This window comes from Ictalurus furcatus, chromosome 21 (assembly GCF_023375685.1).
Source record: "Ictalurus furcatus strain D&B chromosome 21, Billie_1.0, whole genome shotgun sequence".
Lineage (NCBI taxonomy): Eukaryota > Metazoa > Chordata > Actinopteri > Siluriformes > Ictaluridae > Ictalurus > Ictalurus furcatus.
This window is the reverse complement of record NC_071275.1, coordinates 8,983,774-9,000,672: the sequence shown is the minus strand read 5'-3', so window position 1 is coordinate 9,000,672 and position 16,899 is coordinate 8,983,774. Positions and strand designations below refer to the sequence as shown.

Genomic DNA, 16,899 nt, shown 5'->3' with positions numbered 1-16,899 from the left:
GACCTAACCTGCCACATGACCTACATGTACTGTACGTGACATCAGCACGCTTCCTCGTTGGACTGTAGTAGCAGTAAGAGTGCCAGCGTGTGGGGTCATTTAGGGACATGGCTGCAGTCTGGCTCGTTCCAGTGAGAGCTGACCCTCTGAGCACGGTGTTAATCCCACCCCACTGACACCAAGCTGTCAGCTGATGAGGATAAACTTCCGAGATCGGAGGAATTACATCGATCTGCGCCCTGCTTCGAAACTCATTCATTTACTTATTAAAGTAACACTCTGGCTGAAATTGAATTTTTTAACCATTTGTTATAACCATCTGTTATAAGCATGCCTACTCAATGCACCAGTCTTGTCTAGATTGATCACTGGCTAATCTACCTCCTCATGATGCATCTTAGAGGTGGAAGCAAATAGTGCTGTTAAAGCTGTGTGCATTCCTATGAAGCCTGTATTCATAATGTATTATAAAGCATACATAATCTAATAATACCATATAATACCTGGAATAAGTGTGGATAAATACTTATAAGTACTTCTGGTTACATGCAAAACACTTTATAAAGCTTTACCATAACTATGACTTTATAATGTCAGGCTACATAAAGCATTATATATCTGTTCATAAGAAAAACATAAGGTTCCATGTTCTCCTTGGAAGATAAGGCCTAGTGTGTATATTCATAGAGCATTAAATACTGTGTGTGTGTGTATATATATATATATATATATATATATATATATATATATATATATATATAGAGAGAGAGAGAGAGAGAGAGAGAGAGAGAGAGAGAGAGAGAGCATATGTTATAAGATGTTCATAAGAATACCTCATAATGCCCGGAATAAGTCTGTCTAAATGCTCAGAAGTAGTTATGATTGCATGCATACAATTTATAAAGCTTAACAGTATGACTTAACCATATGTCAAATTACACATTATATCTGTTCATAAGCAAAACTTTCTATAGAGATGTTCTGGAAGTTACGGCCATATAAAAAAAATAAAATAAATCAGTAACACTTCATATGTATGCTGTATTCATAATGTATTATAAAGCATGCGTAATACATTATACTGCCTGGAATGAGTTTGTATAAATGCTCATAAGTAGATACGGTTACAAGCAAACACTTATAAAGCTTCAGTGTATGATTTACAATGAACGCATTTCATCTGTTCATAAGAAAAATGCACACACCCTGGCTATAACACAGGGTATGCATCATAACCTTCAGTAAAGATACTTCACCAGAACCTGCATTGTAGTACCATTATAGCATAACATTGTGCATTGTTCTTTCTTCATGTACATTCGTACTGTTCTTATGAATAGAATTTATAATGCATTATGTAACTTGACATTATGAAGTCGTATATACACATGCTTTATAAAGTATTATGCATACCTACTAATGAATATAATTACAAGCGTATACAAAGCAGGATAAGGTTTTAAGGTTGTATGCTATCGAACATGTTAAAAATGTTTTTATAATGCATTATGAACGCAATATTGATCTTTTCATACGTTCCTCGGTGATAGCTAAACCACAGGCACGGACTTTCTCCTGGAGTTCTTTCATCCGGACCTGCTTTTATTAGAAAATAATCAACTCCACCTCGTTATTGATTACTTTCCCATCTCATCAAGTGTTTTATTCATGACATACCACCCAGAATTATAACCTAAATTTAAAAATCATTAAAAAATTTTAGATCTAAATAATGACACGTGATGGTGACAAACTCAGTTTTCACACAAGTCAAATCTTCAAAAAACAGAAAAAAAAAAAGAGATTTAACTTTATACAAAAAAAAAGCTAAATTATCTGATTTTTATCAACCATATAAGCCAGAAAGACTTCTGACAGAAATGCATGAGAAGGACTAAAAGGAGATATAGCACAATATATTCAAAACTCAGAAGACCTACAAATCAGTCTGGCGTTTTACCCATTTTCTCCCCTGTCTATAAAAAGGCGCAAAGTCTTACACGTCCAAAAAAATAGAATATCAGATTACGTTTATGGAAGAAGCTACGAAAGCCGAGCGACTAAAGTACAAAAACAGTCACAGGTCAGGGGTCAGGTCCTTATTTGATGCAAAGGGAGATGGTGTATAATTACATACAGCTTACGAACCTTCGTCTATAAACTTTTACACGAATGGCTTTGAGAATTAAATACTTAAGAAAAAAAAAAGAAAAGAAAAAAAAAAAAGTCAACACTTGAACTTCATTTCATTTACAACATCTACATCATGTGGTCATGCTGATGCTGAGATTAAAACAACAACAAGAAGAAGAAGAAGAAGAAGAAGAAGAAGAAGAAGAAGAAGAAAAAGAAGTAGCAGAAGAAGAAGAAGAAGAAAAAGAAGTAGCAGAAGAAGAAGAAGAAGAAGAAGAAGAAAAGATGGATAATTAGTTCCTGAAATGTGACTGGAAAAGAGAACTCTTCATAAAGACAGTTTTGAGTTTAAAATTTAAAAAAAAAAAAAAAAAAAGGAATTAAATCTTCAGGTACTGAAATGTAAGGAGACCAAATTATGGGTCACAGTTACGCATTTCCTTCCGAAGCCCCTGAAAATTCTCTCTTTTCTTGATGCCGTTGTAGGATTAAGCCTTTTCCTCTATATATAAAGTCCTTACTTTAATACCGAGTCGTTTGTGGGTGATTTAATCAGCTCTCTGGATCTCTGGTTGAAGCTGGTTTGGTTTGGAAATGAAATGAAAGATGCTGTGTGTTTATTGTTGGATTTTTTACAGAAGATATCATGCTCAGTGTTCCTGAGGAATACTGAAAAATGAGTCATACTCAGGTTGTGATAAACGAACGTTTCTCCTCAGACGTTTGGGAATCCAAAAAAAACAAAAAAACAAACAAACAAACAAACAAAACAAAAAAAAAAACAACCAACGACTCCACGTGTTTGTTTTTCTTTTTCTTTGTGTATCCTTCAAGCTCATCTCTGTTCCGTAGATTCACTCGCTGAGGATGGCAAAACCCTTCCAAACGGGGCAACGCTTCTTCATTACAGCGTCCTGCAGGTGGAGAAAGTACAGAAACATGTGTAATAGGTGTTTCTTTGGCATATTTGTAAGGAGTCTCCAGTGTTATAAAGCTCTGACAAGATATAACACAGGAAAATACTTTATGCAATTTTTTTTAATTAGACTTGGTTCCATTTTTTTTAGTATAGGGTCTGCGTTTCAATTTATTTTTCACAGAATACAGCAGTAATGTCATATGCTGAATGGCTGACATACTTTTTATTTTATTAATAAGCAGCAATCTGGTAGACTGTTTGAAAGCGTGAGGTAGTTATTCTGCATTACACTGTGAACGTGCTGCCATCTTCTGGACATTACAGGAAAATATCCATTACAGTGCAGTGCAAAAGTTTGTAGCCACTTATAGATGAGGCCCCCCCCCCCCCCACCAATCTACAACAAACAAATATATGGATTTATCTTATGCAGAAGTCCTGAACTACACAGTCTAATTTCTTTTCTCCAATTGCAATCATTATTCTGACTTAATAGCTCCTTATTTTGTTGATCTCGTTATTTTGACTTAATAAACTGTTGTTCTGACCTAGTATCTCATTATTTTTTTTACCTAGTAAGACATTATTTTTGACCGAGTATCTCATTATTTTGACTTAGTATTTTGTTGTTTTAACTTAGTAAGTTGTTATTTTGACCAAATCTCTCATTCTTTTGACCTAACAAATCGTTATTCTGACTTGCTATCTCGTAATTTTGACTTAGTATCTCAATCTTTTGACCTAGTATTTCATTGTTTTAACTTAGTAAGGTCAAAATAATTGCTTACTAAGTTAAACCAACAAAATACTAGGTCAAAATAGCGATACTAATCATTATTTTGACCTAGATGTAATTGTTTTGACAGTACAGGTCATTATTTTGACCTAGTATCTTTGACTTATATTGATTTTGTTGTTTTAACTTAGTAAGTCATTATTTTGATTTGATATCCAAGCAATAATTTATTTTTTTTTTTTTTAAACCACACCTTGAGGTTCAAGTCTTCTGTAATCTAATCGTATCGCAAAATGACCATTTTAATCATGTACTCGGTGAAATGTAACACTAAACTAAATGCCTTGTTGGATTTGTCTCTTCATTTTGTCCTTTGTGCTCAATTGTATGTTGAAGTCCATTATATGGCTATGCTGATTACTGTGCCAGAGACGTTTCAAGCCCAAGAATGATCTTTATCCGATTATGCGCATTCTTTTCGCAGAAACCAAAAATAAATTCATTAAAACATTATTTAAAAAAAAAAAAAAAAAAAAAAAAAAAAAAAAAAAAAGGTGCAGTATGAGGTTAAGGGGAGCTGAGATGAACGTACTTGGCTCCGAGGTGCCGTCGGGAGGACGACACTACAGGAGCACGCAGTTGGATTTCTTCTTCGCTTTCTTCTTCTCCACTGGCGTCTTTCTATTTATCTGTCTGACCAGGTCATAGAAGATCTACGAGGAGAGGAAACAACACGGTTACAAACGTGTTAAGCGGATTAAACAGATTAGATGTTGGGGAACACTTTGCTAAAGGGCAGCGTTCATAGGAATCCTTTAAACCTACATAAGCCCTAAACCGAGCTTTATTTGAATATGCACCAACTGTCAATCGAACTCAAGATGACATTACCAAAAAAATTTCCATTTTGTTCTCCGGCTCCAGACGAACAACACGAAATTTATTAAAAGCATTTTTTTAGTTATCAGATGAGATGACAAACCACTTACTGTATATATTTTACATGATACATGTATAAATTACATGTAGCTAGTTCTGAAGAATTCTTATACACAATTAAATCAAGTCAAATTTATTAGTAAGGCACATTTAAAAACAACAAATGCTGACCAAAGTGCTGTACAAGCGCTCAAATAAGACCTGCTGTATTGCCAACATCAGCTACTCAAGACAACCGACTGCATGAAGTTCTAATGTACTTATTACTCAAACATTACTAAAATATGGAGTGACTACAAAGTAAACGTGTGGTTTAAAACACAAAACTGTTAACACACACCCTATACATATCCGCGAGTGAAATTGATATCTTCCGGTCGGACGGTCACGTCCTGTCTAGTTGTGCAACCTCAAACTTTTGGATTTTAATATTCTGGTATAAATTCCACTAGGAAAATTTTTTTTAAAAAACCCAGAATGAATTCTGGTCAATAGTTATAAGCATCGAAAAAACACCACATGGTAGGTTTATGTCTGATGCCATGAAGGGCTTATTTAATCAAGTCATCACGTCAGCCTACGAACACCCGTGCTTACGTCGAGGACGTTGATCTTCGATTTTGCCGAGGACTCTAAAAAGGCACAGTGGTTCCACTGACGAGCCAGATTCTGTCCCTGCTCCTTTCCCACCACTCGCTCGTCCTCCAGATCGCACTTATTACCAACCAGAATCATCGGCACCTAAAACAGAGAAGGATTATTATGGTCTTTCGATCTCCAGGGAATGTCCATAGATATTTTCATTCAATTAAAAGGAGTCTGCAGTACGTATACACAAACGCACACACACACACTCATACACAATTCTGCCATTTGTATGCTCCACCATGTCTCAGCCTAGTTTACTATTTAGTCAAATCTAGAACAATAAAAGCTATTTTGTTTATCAGTAACATAAGCTGTGTTCTATTATCTCTCTCAGCACACAAGATTTCCAGTTGCTACATCACCATCTAATCTCAGACGTGACTGTACACTGAAGCCGTGGAGATTAATCAGCGACATCACTAACTGAACTCGTTACATGAGGCTCAATAAATGCGTTTTATAATAAATTTGACGCAAACGCCAGTCTTTAGTCTGAATTCAAGAGGACTGATAAATATTGTAAATAAATATGGCGAGTTTGGGTTGATAATGATAATGAAACTTTATTGGTCACATATACAGTACAGCACAGTGAATTTCTTTTCTTCGAATACCCCAGCATGTCAGGAAGTCGGGGTCAGAGCGCAGGGTCAGCCATGATACAGCACTCCTGGAGCAGAGAGGGTTAAGGACCTTGCTCAAGGGCCCAACAGTGGCAGCTTGGCAGTGCTGGGGCTTGAACCCCCGACCTTCCAATCAGTAACCCAGAGTCTTAACCATCAAGCCCCTGGTTGTGAAGATAAAGCTGTTTGAAACACCTGTGAGCAAATGCTAGAGGGTGGAAAGTGTAAGGAAACATTTCCAGCCCCGCCTATGCAGGATAAAATCTACTTCCCGTATTTGCATAGAGGCTTCATGTGTGAGAATTCAGGACACACATAATGGAAACAATCATTGGAGGACTGCGTGGTGTACTAGGGATACTCGCTTTTCTAAGCGCGAGGCATTTATTTGACAAAAATGCCACATGAAGGCGCTATTGCAGCTCTACGGACTCAAACTGTTTCGTTCTGTCCTCTCAGCAGACCCTGAGTGAACAGACTGCCTCTCTTCTCCTCACTAAAAGGGTCCTCACCATATTTGGACTGGCTGCATGCAAGAGTATTTCAAATCCAAACAGTCAGGAAGCACAGCGCAGTTCCCCGGGGAAGCAAACGGAGCCACATCAGCGAGTGTAAAATCCTGAGCTGCACAGGAATGTCCTGACTCGAACCGGGTTTCCATCCACAGTTGTACTTTCAGGCTTCTCGCTCTTTGCTCATAAATATTCCAAACCATTTCTATTTATTTTTCTCCTATTCTCCTTCTTCTTAAAAAGCTTTTCAGACCTTCGATCCTCAACTGTCTCAATATTTTTAAAAAGATCTTTAACGAGCTTAACAAGAACGTACATGACGCATGAAACGTGCATGGATTTTCATGCTTTTACGTATCTGTGAAAGAAAGTTTTGAATACATTTTTGCTTTAATATATATTCGGAATGTACACAAGTGTTTATGAATATTCAACGAGGCTACAATCCTATACTGTAACAGAACAAATATCAGCAGTGATACTATACCATTCGCTCAGATAGGAAAAACAATAAATAAATAAATAAATAAACAAACAAAAACAAACAAACGGCAAATATTATACCCGGCACAAACTTTCATATTTGTTTTTTTTTTTCCAGATTTTCCAGCTCTGCGCAAGAACATTTTGAATTAATTTTTGTTTTAATTAGTTAAAAGAAGGGGGTCAATTAAATTCAACTCAAACTCAATTACTTTTCATTAAATTGAACTTGAAACTGATTGGACGGGGAGATTTCTTCACTGCTAATTGGCCGATATGCTAATGAGCGAGTCTGTGCTTGTTTATCGAGTCCGTTTTCCCATCTTAGCCATTATAACCTTTATTTATTGACATTTTAACATTTTTAATTTCCTTAATTCGATGAATTCACTTAAGGTGAACAACAAAAATTACATTTTTGTTAGCCCTGATGACATGGTGGCTGAATTCACACACTCCCACCTTAAAGTCATATTCTTGCCGTGAAGAGGTTTTAACTACACACAGAAAAATAGCCAATTTGAAACAATTTCCACAAAATATACACACTCCCAGATGCAGGCCATGCGACAGTACATGACGACTAGCACGAGAAGCGAGGAAGGCCAATCATAACAAACTGCAGCATGGCTAACTGCTCCGGGGCTTCATCCTCTGCTCACGCTACATTCCCGTCACACATGTCCAAAAAAGGGCATCCTTTAGCCGACACGGCTTGAGGAGGAGTGAAGGCGACGGGGTTCGGTTCACTTGCTCGCTTGCTATACGTGCCACGTAGCAATTATTACACATTCAGGGGTCTGATTAAAAGGACTTTTAGGCAGATACTATAGATCTGTTGACATAATCCCGGTACGTATCGAGTATTATGTACTGCGAAAACGCTCCCTGACGAGCTCGCTTACATCTTCCGTATCCTTTACTCGTAGGATCTGTTCTCGTAGATCCTGCAGGTCGTTAAACGTGGACTGTGCTGTGATGGAGTAGACGAGAGCGAAGCCCTGGCCATTCTTCATGTACAGGTCTCTCATCGCCGTGAACTGCTCCTGTTACGGGAAAAGAGAAAGCAGTGATGGGCGCATTTACGAATATTCAAATATTACGTCAGACTATAATTCCGTTAGACTGTCACGAAACAAATAAAGGGAAACATTATACTCGTCAAAAGCTTTCAGATTTTTATTTTATTTATTTATTTATCCAAAGTAATGTTTACTTTTCACTGATATCTGGCTTAACTCTTAAGCCTTTATTTATTCAGAAGGCTGAATCCAAAATGGCTTCCTGTTCGCTCGCTACATAGCGCATAAAATAATGCCGTTGTAGAACATGTATAGCAAACAAACGTTTCAAAAGACTCGCTTTAGGCAACTGAAACTAGATCAGGGGGTGTTAAACATTTAACTGTGTTCCTGAGAGGGATCACAAGCGCGAATCCCGACACAGTATTCCGCCAGTCCGCCACAGCCTGGAGCCTATCCCAGTAAGGCGGGGGACACCCGTGACGGGGTGCCAACCCATCACAAGGTACGATCACACATTTTGGAAATGCCAGTCAGTGAACAACACGTCTTTGGACTGGAGGAGGAAACCGGAAGGAGGAGGACTGGAGGAGGAAACCCCCGAACCAAACTTGCCCCTGCGCATTAAGCCTCCATGAAAAGGGCTGGGCAATCTGATGATATAATATTGTCATGATAAATATTATTACATATAAACAAAAAAAAGTTTATATACCAAACAAAAATGCTGAAATGTAGCTCTGTTACCATAAACAAACTATACCGTGGCTGAAAAATGATCAGTTCACCTCCAATTAGACGAGTGTACGGTTAAGAGAGCTGCTATTTGGGATATTCACACATTTAGCTCATTTCCTGCACTAACTCACCTCAGTTAACTTCAGCTCCATGTGGTTTAGAGTCATTACTCTGAGCCGACCACATCCGTTACACACTAAACCGCTGCTGTAATGCGTATTCGGCAAGTCAAGAAGCCAGAATGGATCTCAGGACCACTTACTGTGCCGGCTGTGTCCAGAATCTCGAGCATACACTGCTGCCCGTCCACTTCCACTTGCTGAACAGAGAAGAGAGGAGAACGTTAGAGGAAAAAGAGAAGGGGAAAGAAAAAAAAAAGCTGGGATATAAAATCAGGCCTAACTAGACCAGAGAAGCACAAACTACCTTTCTGTAGGAGTCTTCTATTGTGGGATCATACTTCTCCACGAAGATGCCCTGGACAAACTGTACTGTCTGTGACAAAATCATAAAAATAAATAATAATTAACAAGAACATAAATCACCACACAAACACAAATGATCTTTCAGTTCTCAATCCCAGGATGGGAAAGGTCATCTTGATGGAATAAAGTGGTTGTGATGATGTGGGAAAATAATCAACACCGGGGTGGTGTGATGAAGCAAACTTAACGTTACCTTTCTGATCTTCCAACAGCAGCATGTCTCGAAGTGTTTTATTCCTTTTATACTGCTGCAACTTGCCCACGATTACCATTTTATATCCATTAAAGAACTTGCTGTACGTCTAAAAGACATTCCTGCCATCGCTTATGTTATAGCAGCTGAAACCCTCTTTTCTCTCAACGTTAAACGTAAAACTGTCCAGCATGAAGACTTACAGCTTTATTGTTACAAAAGCACGGACAATGGAGACTCCTTCCATAAATGCCAAATAAACAGACAAATATTACACGGTTATGAGGTTTTTCATTCATCCCATGGTAAATAGTTTGTTACTATAGAAATGACGACGTTTTTCATTCGTTTATTCATCCCATGGTTAGTAGGTCGTTACTATAGAAACAATGACGTGTTTAAACGAGCACATTAATATACTGTGACTTGTATAATATAAACCTGGAGCTTCTGTCAGAGCCGACACTATTGGAATTCCAACCAATCAGAATTGAGAATTCGTTCTTAAAGGAAAACATAGTAATCGTTGACAAACTGTTGCGATGCGAGTGCAAGAGGAATAATTCGCTTCACGACCGTGTCACCTCAGTGATAAAACAATCAGCGTCATGGTCTGAACAGTAACTGTGCTTCACGTCGGCCGGTCATTGATTGTTTTCCTAGAACAGCACACTGTGATGAGTTTTATTCTTCCCGCGCCGTACTCACCAGTGCGGACTTGCCCACGCCTCCGGAGCCCAACACCACAAGCTTGTATTCACGCATGGCAGGATCACGTCACCAATCAGCTCAGCAGTCTAAAAGAGACAAGAGACAGCGAAGACTGAGATCAGGAAATGTGTGTGTGTGTGTGTGTGTGTGAGAGAGATCGCAGTGGGATTGTCCTGGAGCGCAGGGGTGGGGAAGAGTGTGAGCATGACCTCTCAAACACAAAGCAGCTGTAGGTTTTGGAGAGAGACGTGTGGAGTGGTCCTGTCTCTATGACATCACCTCATTAACAGCTCATAACGGCTCGTATCCCGCAGAGTGGAACACTGACGCCTCAGAGCTCTGGATGGAACGTAAAAGCGAGTGCAAAGACTCGCTTTTAAAATAAAAATACATCACCATACCAACAACAGCTCAGAGACATGTATCCAGTAATCGTTTATCACGATACCGATATATCACCCAGCCCTGTTTATACCGATCGACAATTTTGATGACATCATTCCGAACTAATCAGATTTTCTCTCTCTGGAATCTGAAGTGCCCCGCCTGCGACGTTAGGAATAAAAACGACCTTGCCGAATTTGACTATCTCGAGCGAGAGACATCAGATTAGCGAGCGTGCTGTTCAGACGCGTGTTCGAATAAAACGTTTTTATTCGGTTTTCCAACTGTAAGCTGGTTAAGGAGGAAACGAAGGAGGTATTTGTGCCGGATATAATTTTTTTACAATGATTCCTTGATTCCAGTGATTTTAAAAGGGGGTGGAGCCACATAGTATGTCCCGCCCTGACTTGCTGTTTCAGTGGAAATTATGTCAACACGTCGAATAACACTGCGCATTTCACGGGGACTTTATAGATTGCCATTAGTGCCTCATATGAATCGTTACACGCTTTTAAAAGAAAAAAGAAAAGAAAAGAAAAAAAAAGCAACGGGAAAGTATAAAGAATTTTTTTTTTTGTTTTAAATAAAAAAAATCAGCAGGATTTTCCCCAGGTGCTGCAATTTGAGACTCACCCAAAATTTATTTCTGCATACCCTTTAATTCCATTCGACTCAGTGATGAAACGAAAAAGGTTTTGAGTGGGTCAACATTTCATCGGAAAAAAAAATATATTAATTTCCTATTTTGTCAGATGATGACTGTTGAACTTTTCTCTTCTCTACTATACAAAACTACAGTATTATTAGTTCTGATCTGGTGTTTCCTTCACCCATGTGATATCCTCCAGCTCCCGTTCATTCATATTATAAGAAGCGCGTTGGTATTTTGTCAGAAATCTCATAAATCGATTCCCGTTTCTGTAACTGATCCAGTACGTACAAGGCGATGTATTATTTAACGCGAAGCTGACAGAAATCAGACCGACGTCCACACACACTCTCGCTCACGCCCGTTCAGCGAGTAAGGGTGAGAAATACTTTTTCCATGTAAGGCTGTAGACCAGGGAGAGGCCGGTTGTTTTGAGGCTCCGCGAACACGGAGGATGAGAACTCCCTGTAGGGAGAGCGAGATCACAGAACGGAGCTGACGCTACGCTCGTAACCGTTCGTTTGTATTGCCTAGATTTTGCACAGTCGAGTTCGTTATTTGATCAGAGATGTTCGGAAAAAAGGCGAGTCCAATAACATCAGCTGCCCGGTTGTTATATTTGCTCGCCCAATGAGATATATATTATTATCTCTCAATGAGAAGGTCAGAGGTCAGAGGTCAGCAGAAAGAGTGTGTGTTGGAGTACTGCCTGCTCCAACATCCAAATCCAACAGCTTTTTGTTTTAAACTAATCGAGTTTCAGCCTGCGACCGTGCCTGTTTTCCTCCCACAAAAAAAAAAAAAAACACAAGACGCTTGGCTACAAATTCTGAAGGACTTTCCAAACACAATAGCCGTCACCGACGATCGCGCTCGGCCCACAAACCTCAACAACGCTCCGGCACATGAGGGGAAAACGTCAGTTTCGCAAAGGCTGTAGAGAGACAGCCCGAGGATCACCTGGAAGTGGTCTCATGGTTATACGTTTTATATATGAGTCTTGAGCCGGATTTACTGTACGATTTTTGCAAAAAAAATTTTTTTTAAAAATCAAACCGCACATCGTAAACGTGATCCCGTGGTCGTGACTTCACCGCCATTCTGACCAAAGGCTGCTGATGAGAAAGCTCTGGCAATGTGAAAAATTTATGCTATGGCGTTCAATGGCATTCGCACTTCCTTCAGACACACCAGTTTGATCTTTGGCTTGTTTGGGGGCGGGGCTTATCATCTCAGGTTCATTTTCGCACAGCAGAATTCCGTACGTCGCAGACATCTGCAAAACGGAAGACGCTGGATTCACCCGTTTTATGGTTTTTAAGTGCCGAAGATCAGCGCTTCTCGGATGCGCAGCACAACATCATATACCTGCAGAAACTGCAGTGAATGTGGAGCCGACCTCGTACATGAATTTTTTTTTTTTTTTTTTTTTTTAAAAGATCAGTAACCGTAACAACTCTTTTCCCAGAATCACAAAAGTAGAAGCAGGTAGTATCATGACAAACTGGATTGATCAGGTTACTTGGCATGCAGCTCAGAGACCGGTTCAGTACGATTAAGTTGAAGCGAACCCCAGTGCACTGTTTTCAAAAAGACCAGGGACTGGATTGCTGGACCACTTTTGGGTTCGAAGATAGTTTTCACACCTCACCAACCGTACCAATCTCACAGCCCGAGTCTGGGAAAAAAGCGAGGGTGAAAATGACCCAACATCCACCTGTGGTAGGATGTCACAGACCACTACAAATACATAGTGCTGGGGCAAAACATAAACAAAAACATACTAACAGATGGAAAATCTCTCTTGATTACCTCAAGCGTACTTTGAGAAATGTTTTCGTTCATGTGAGCCCGGTTTCTGCATGAGCCTTCCTGTTTTTCAGCTTTACCAATGGTTTAGCATTTCCTCTGGTGAAGTCTTCTCTTGATTGTTGACTTGGACACAGATACACCTACCTCTAGGAAGGTGTTCTTGATCTGGCCAACTGTTGTGAACCAGTTTTTCTTCACCGGAGCAAGTATTCTTCTGCCATCGGTGGTCTTCTCAGTAGTGGTTCCTTGAGCTCACCGGTGCGTTCTTTCTTCTAAAGAACATTCCAAATAGTTCATTTGGGTAGATCTAAAATGTTTTTGTACTCTCGCTGATGGGTTCGTTTGGATTTTTCAGCCCGATGGTGGCTTGCCTCACTGGCAGTGACAGCTCTCTGGACTTCATATTGAGAGTGAACAGCAAAGAAATTCCAAATGCAAAATGCCACAAGTGAAATCAACTCTGGATCTGAATAATGAAGGGATAACACATGCCTTCCCATGGAACAGCTGGGCAGCCAACTCTGTCCAATTACAGTACTTCTAGGCCCTTAAAAAAGTACTGCAGTGCTGTAATTCCTACACCGTTCACCTAATTCGGAAGTGTATTCCCACAAATTCAAGCTGCAAGTCTGCCATTTCAACTCCAATATACTGCGGTAGAGAACACAAAATAAAAACGCCAACACCGTCCAAATATTTATAGAACTGCTTCTGTAAATTATAAAGACTGTCCTGTGCTCATCCCAGAAGACAGTGGGTTCTCTTATTGTTATAGGCCACCTGACAAGGAACGATCACCAAAAGCTGGATTTTCAACCCCAACCTGACCGTCTGGGAATGTTCCATTTCTGTTAAGAAAACGTTCCTGGAAAACCAAACGCCGGAAACATTCTGTAGAACCGATCACTGTTAGTCTGGTTCTTCTCGAGGTTTCTTCCTGGCGTTCTTTCAGGGACGTTTCCCAAAAGTAAATCAAACGTTCTAAGTGTATCGTTTATTCTCGCTACACCATCACTGTTGAAAGATCTGAAGAAGTGCACGGTCAAAAAAAGGTCAGAAAGCTGATCACTTAGTAACCTCAGGAAGAAAACTACCTCCCATCCTACGCTGAATGAAACGTCAGCAAACTATTTACTGTCATCTTGCCTACGTGCGTTAGAAAGATAACAAGTCTATGCTTTTTTTCCTTCCCCACGACAGAAAACGCACGCAGATTAAACAGGGTGATGATGAATGAGTGAATTGTAAATGTCTGATCAACATCTACTGAAAATAAATAAATAAATGAATGAATGAATGAATGAATGAATGAATGAATGAATGCATGCATGCAACGGAGCAAGGTTTGTGAAATCAACCGTCGGTTTCGGATCCCCCCCAACCACTCAAAGAAAAAAAGAAATTCCACTTAGTCAGTCTGGTTTTGTCCTGATGAGTCAATTAGAGAAAGAACCAAATGAGCGATTCGTCAGAGTCCTCAGAGAACCCTGAGGTCTACAAATCTAGAAATGTGGTTGCGTTTCCGTTTGCTTTTTTTTTTTCTTTTTCAGTTGGAGTGACAGAAGGAGTATTTCATCACCCTACGTGGCTACATACACGTGGGTCTCATGCCGTGTGCATGGTCAAGTATTCAAAAAGTAATATCTCTTCAGTTATTAATAATCTCATATTAATCTGAAGAGGAGACTATAGTATTGTATCTGTATTATCTACAAGTGGGAAATAAATCCGGGTGCAGAACTACCCGTTCCCACGGAGATCAGTAAATGCTGTTCGCAAACTGAAAAACCACATGTGTAGCTCATTTCGGGTTCAAATATGCACGCCAATGCGAGAGACGTTCGGTTCGTTTAAACGGTAGCAGGTCAAGGGTGCCAATACTATCGTCACCTAAGAGATAAAAGCTTATAAATGCTGATTTAAAATAATAATAATAATAATTTTAAAAATCCTGGAGATGTTTATTTAATATTTATGAAAGAGAAATGTTACGCTGGTGATGGTGCGAGTGTTTCTAGCGGATGTAACCTAAGTGAGAACGGGAACGTTCCAGAACACGTAACAAGAAACGGATAAAAAGTATGATGTGTCGCTGTTTAATGAATACTCATTTTAAAACAATATCGGAATGCTAGAGTGCGGCGGTATAAGTGAAATAAAACGCTTGTTGGTACAGGAAGATAATCGACTTGTGGTGGTAAGAATAACTCTGCTGTCAATCTATGTCGAACCGAGACGCTGAGCCGCCGGTCGAACCATGACAGGGTGAGAGAGTGAAAGTCAAAAGGAAAATCATCATTTCTAAAACATCAACAGGTGACTGAAGAGCTTAAAAAACATGTCACACAGAAAGAAAGCTCATGTTCTCCGTCTCGTGCTAGTTACTGAAGTGTCCGACAGCAGAGAATCAACTTCCGGTTTATTCAAATAACTCAGTCAATTACCATGTTTCTGAGCCAGTATGTCCAGTGTAACATATTAAACCTTTCACTGACTTAACTAGCATAGCAGCACAGCTAAGACTAAAAGCTAAGAGCTACTAACTAACACAGCTAACTGCAATCTGTTTGTTCTATCTAATTATACAGACAAATAGTATTCGTTTCCAATTAAATCCTCGGAATAAACGCTAGCTAATGTGAGCGAGTTACTTAGTGAGTGAGTGAGTGAGTTAGTTAGTTAGTTAGTTAGTTAGCTAGTTAGCTTTACCTACCCTGGTATCCAGCCCAGAATTCTCCTCGTCTCAGACTAAACCGTATAAAAAAATACTCCTTTACTATAAAGAAGTGGCTCATTCCATAGAAAATAGATTTAAAATAAAAAAAAGTTTTAAATTAAGTATATATACAAAGCAACTCCGCTCTCCGAAAGCCGTCTGTCACATTCAGCGGCTCTAACGGTCCTTTTAGCCGACATTAAAGCTTACCACTTCCGGTACTGCGGAATTCTGGGAGTCGGAGAGAAGCGTCTCAAATACAGCCATGTTCACTACATAGTGCTCTTACTTCCAGTGCACTAGAAATGAGCCACTGCGTTGTAGGGATTCTTTATTGGTAAAGGAGCTGTTAATGATGAGGGTAAACCCTTCGGTGTGGTGCTGTTGGAGGAAAATAATCAGTGATGGAGAGATAAACCCTTCAGTGTGGTGCTGTTGGAGGAAAATAATCAGTGATGTGGTGATGTAATGGTACAAGGTGGGGTTACTGTCAGACTCTCACCACCCCAAAGCTGATTATTTTCCATTAACAGCACATACTGAAGTGTTTAATTCCTCTTAAACCATAGCGATCAATAATTTACCAACAATCACAATTTCTATTTATTCAAAACATATTATCTGTTTACAGTTACATTTAATCCTGTGGAATATCCACAAGACAAGTTAGATATTATTATTATTACTTATGCTACAGTAGCTATTAACACACATTCTCTTTCTCCTGACCTTCCTTTCTTTCGTTCTTTCTTTCTTTATTTATTTATTTCACACTCTCATTTCCTGTTTCTTTCTTTCTTTCTTTCTTTCTTTCTTTTTTTAGTCTCTCATTTTCTGTTTCCTTCTTTCTTTCACTCCCTCATTTCCTTTGATTGTTTGTTTGGTTCTTCTTTCTTTCTTTCTTTCTTCCAGAGCAACATGTCACACATGTTGCATTAGTCAAGAATGTATAGTACTTTATATATATATATATATATATATATATATATATATATATATATATATATATATATATATATATATATATATACACGTGTGTGTGTGTGTGTGTGTGTATACTTTTTAAAAATACCTTTATCAGCATTATTGTTCATGACTTTTATTTTGAACATTTGAGAGCGTGTTTGGAATGCTAGGTTTTAGACCACGTCCTAAAACGGCACACTAGCGTACTAAGAAGTGTGGTAAGACAGTAT

General features: G+C 39.1%; 1 protein-coding gene across 1 annotated transcript; it reads right to left on the bottom strand.

The window, feature by feature from the left end:
* Window positions 1-859: 859 nt before the first annotated feature.
* Window positions 860-15,905, bottom strand: rap1ab (RAP1A, member of RAS oncogene family b). The gene is made up of 8 exons (XM_053653152.1): window positions 15,701-15,905; window positions 10,140-10,228; window positions 9,180-9,248; window positions 9,016-9,072; window positions 7,899-8,039; window positions 5,325-5,468; window positions 4,381-4,501; window positions 860-3,047 (listed from the first exon to the last, which is right to left on the bottom strand). The coding sequence occupies exons 2-7, from the start codon at window positions 10,194-10,196 to the stop codon at window positions 4,412-4,414; spliced, it is 558 nt and encodes a 185-aa protein (XP_053509127.1). The 5' UTR covers window positions 10,197-10,228; window positions 15,701-15,905; the 3' UTR covers window positions 860-3,047; window positions 4,381-4,411.
* Window positions 15,906-16,899: the final 994 nt, after the last annotated feature.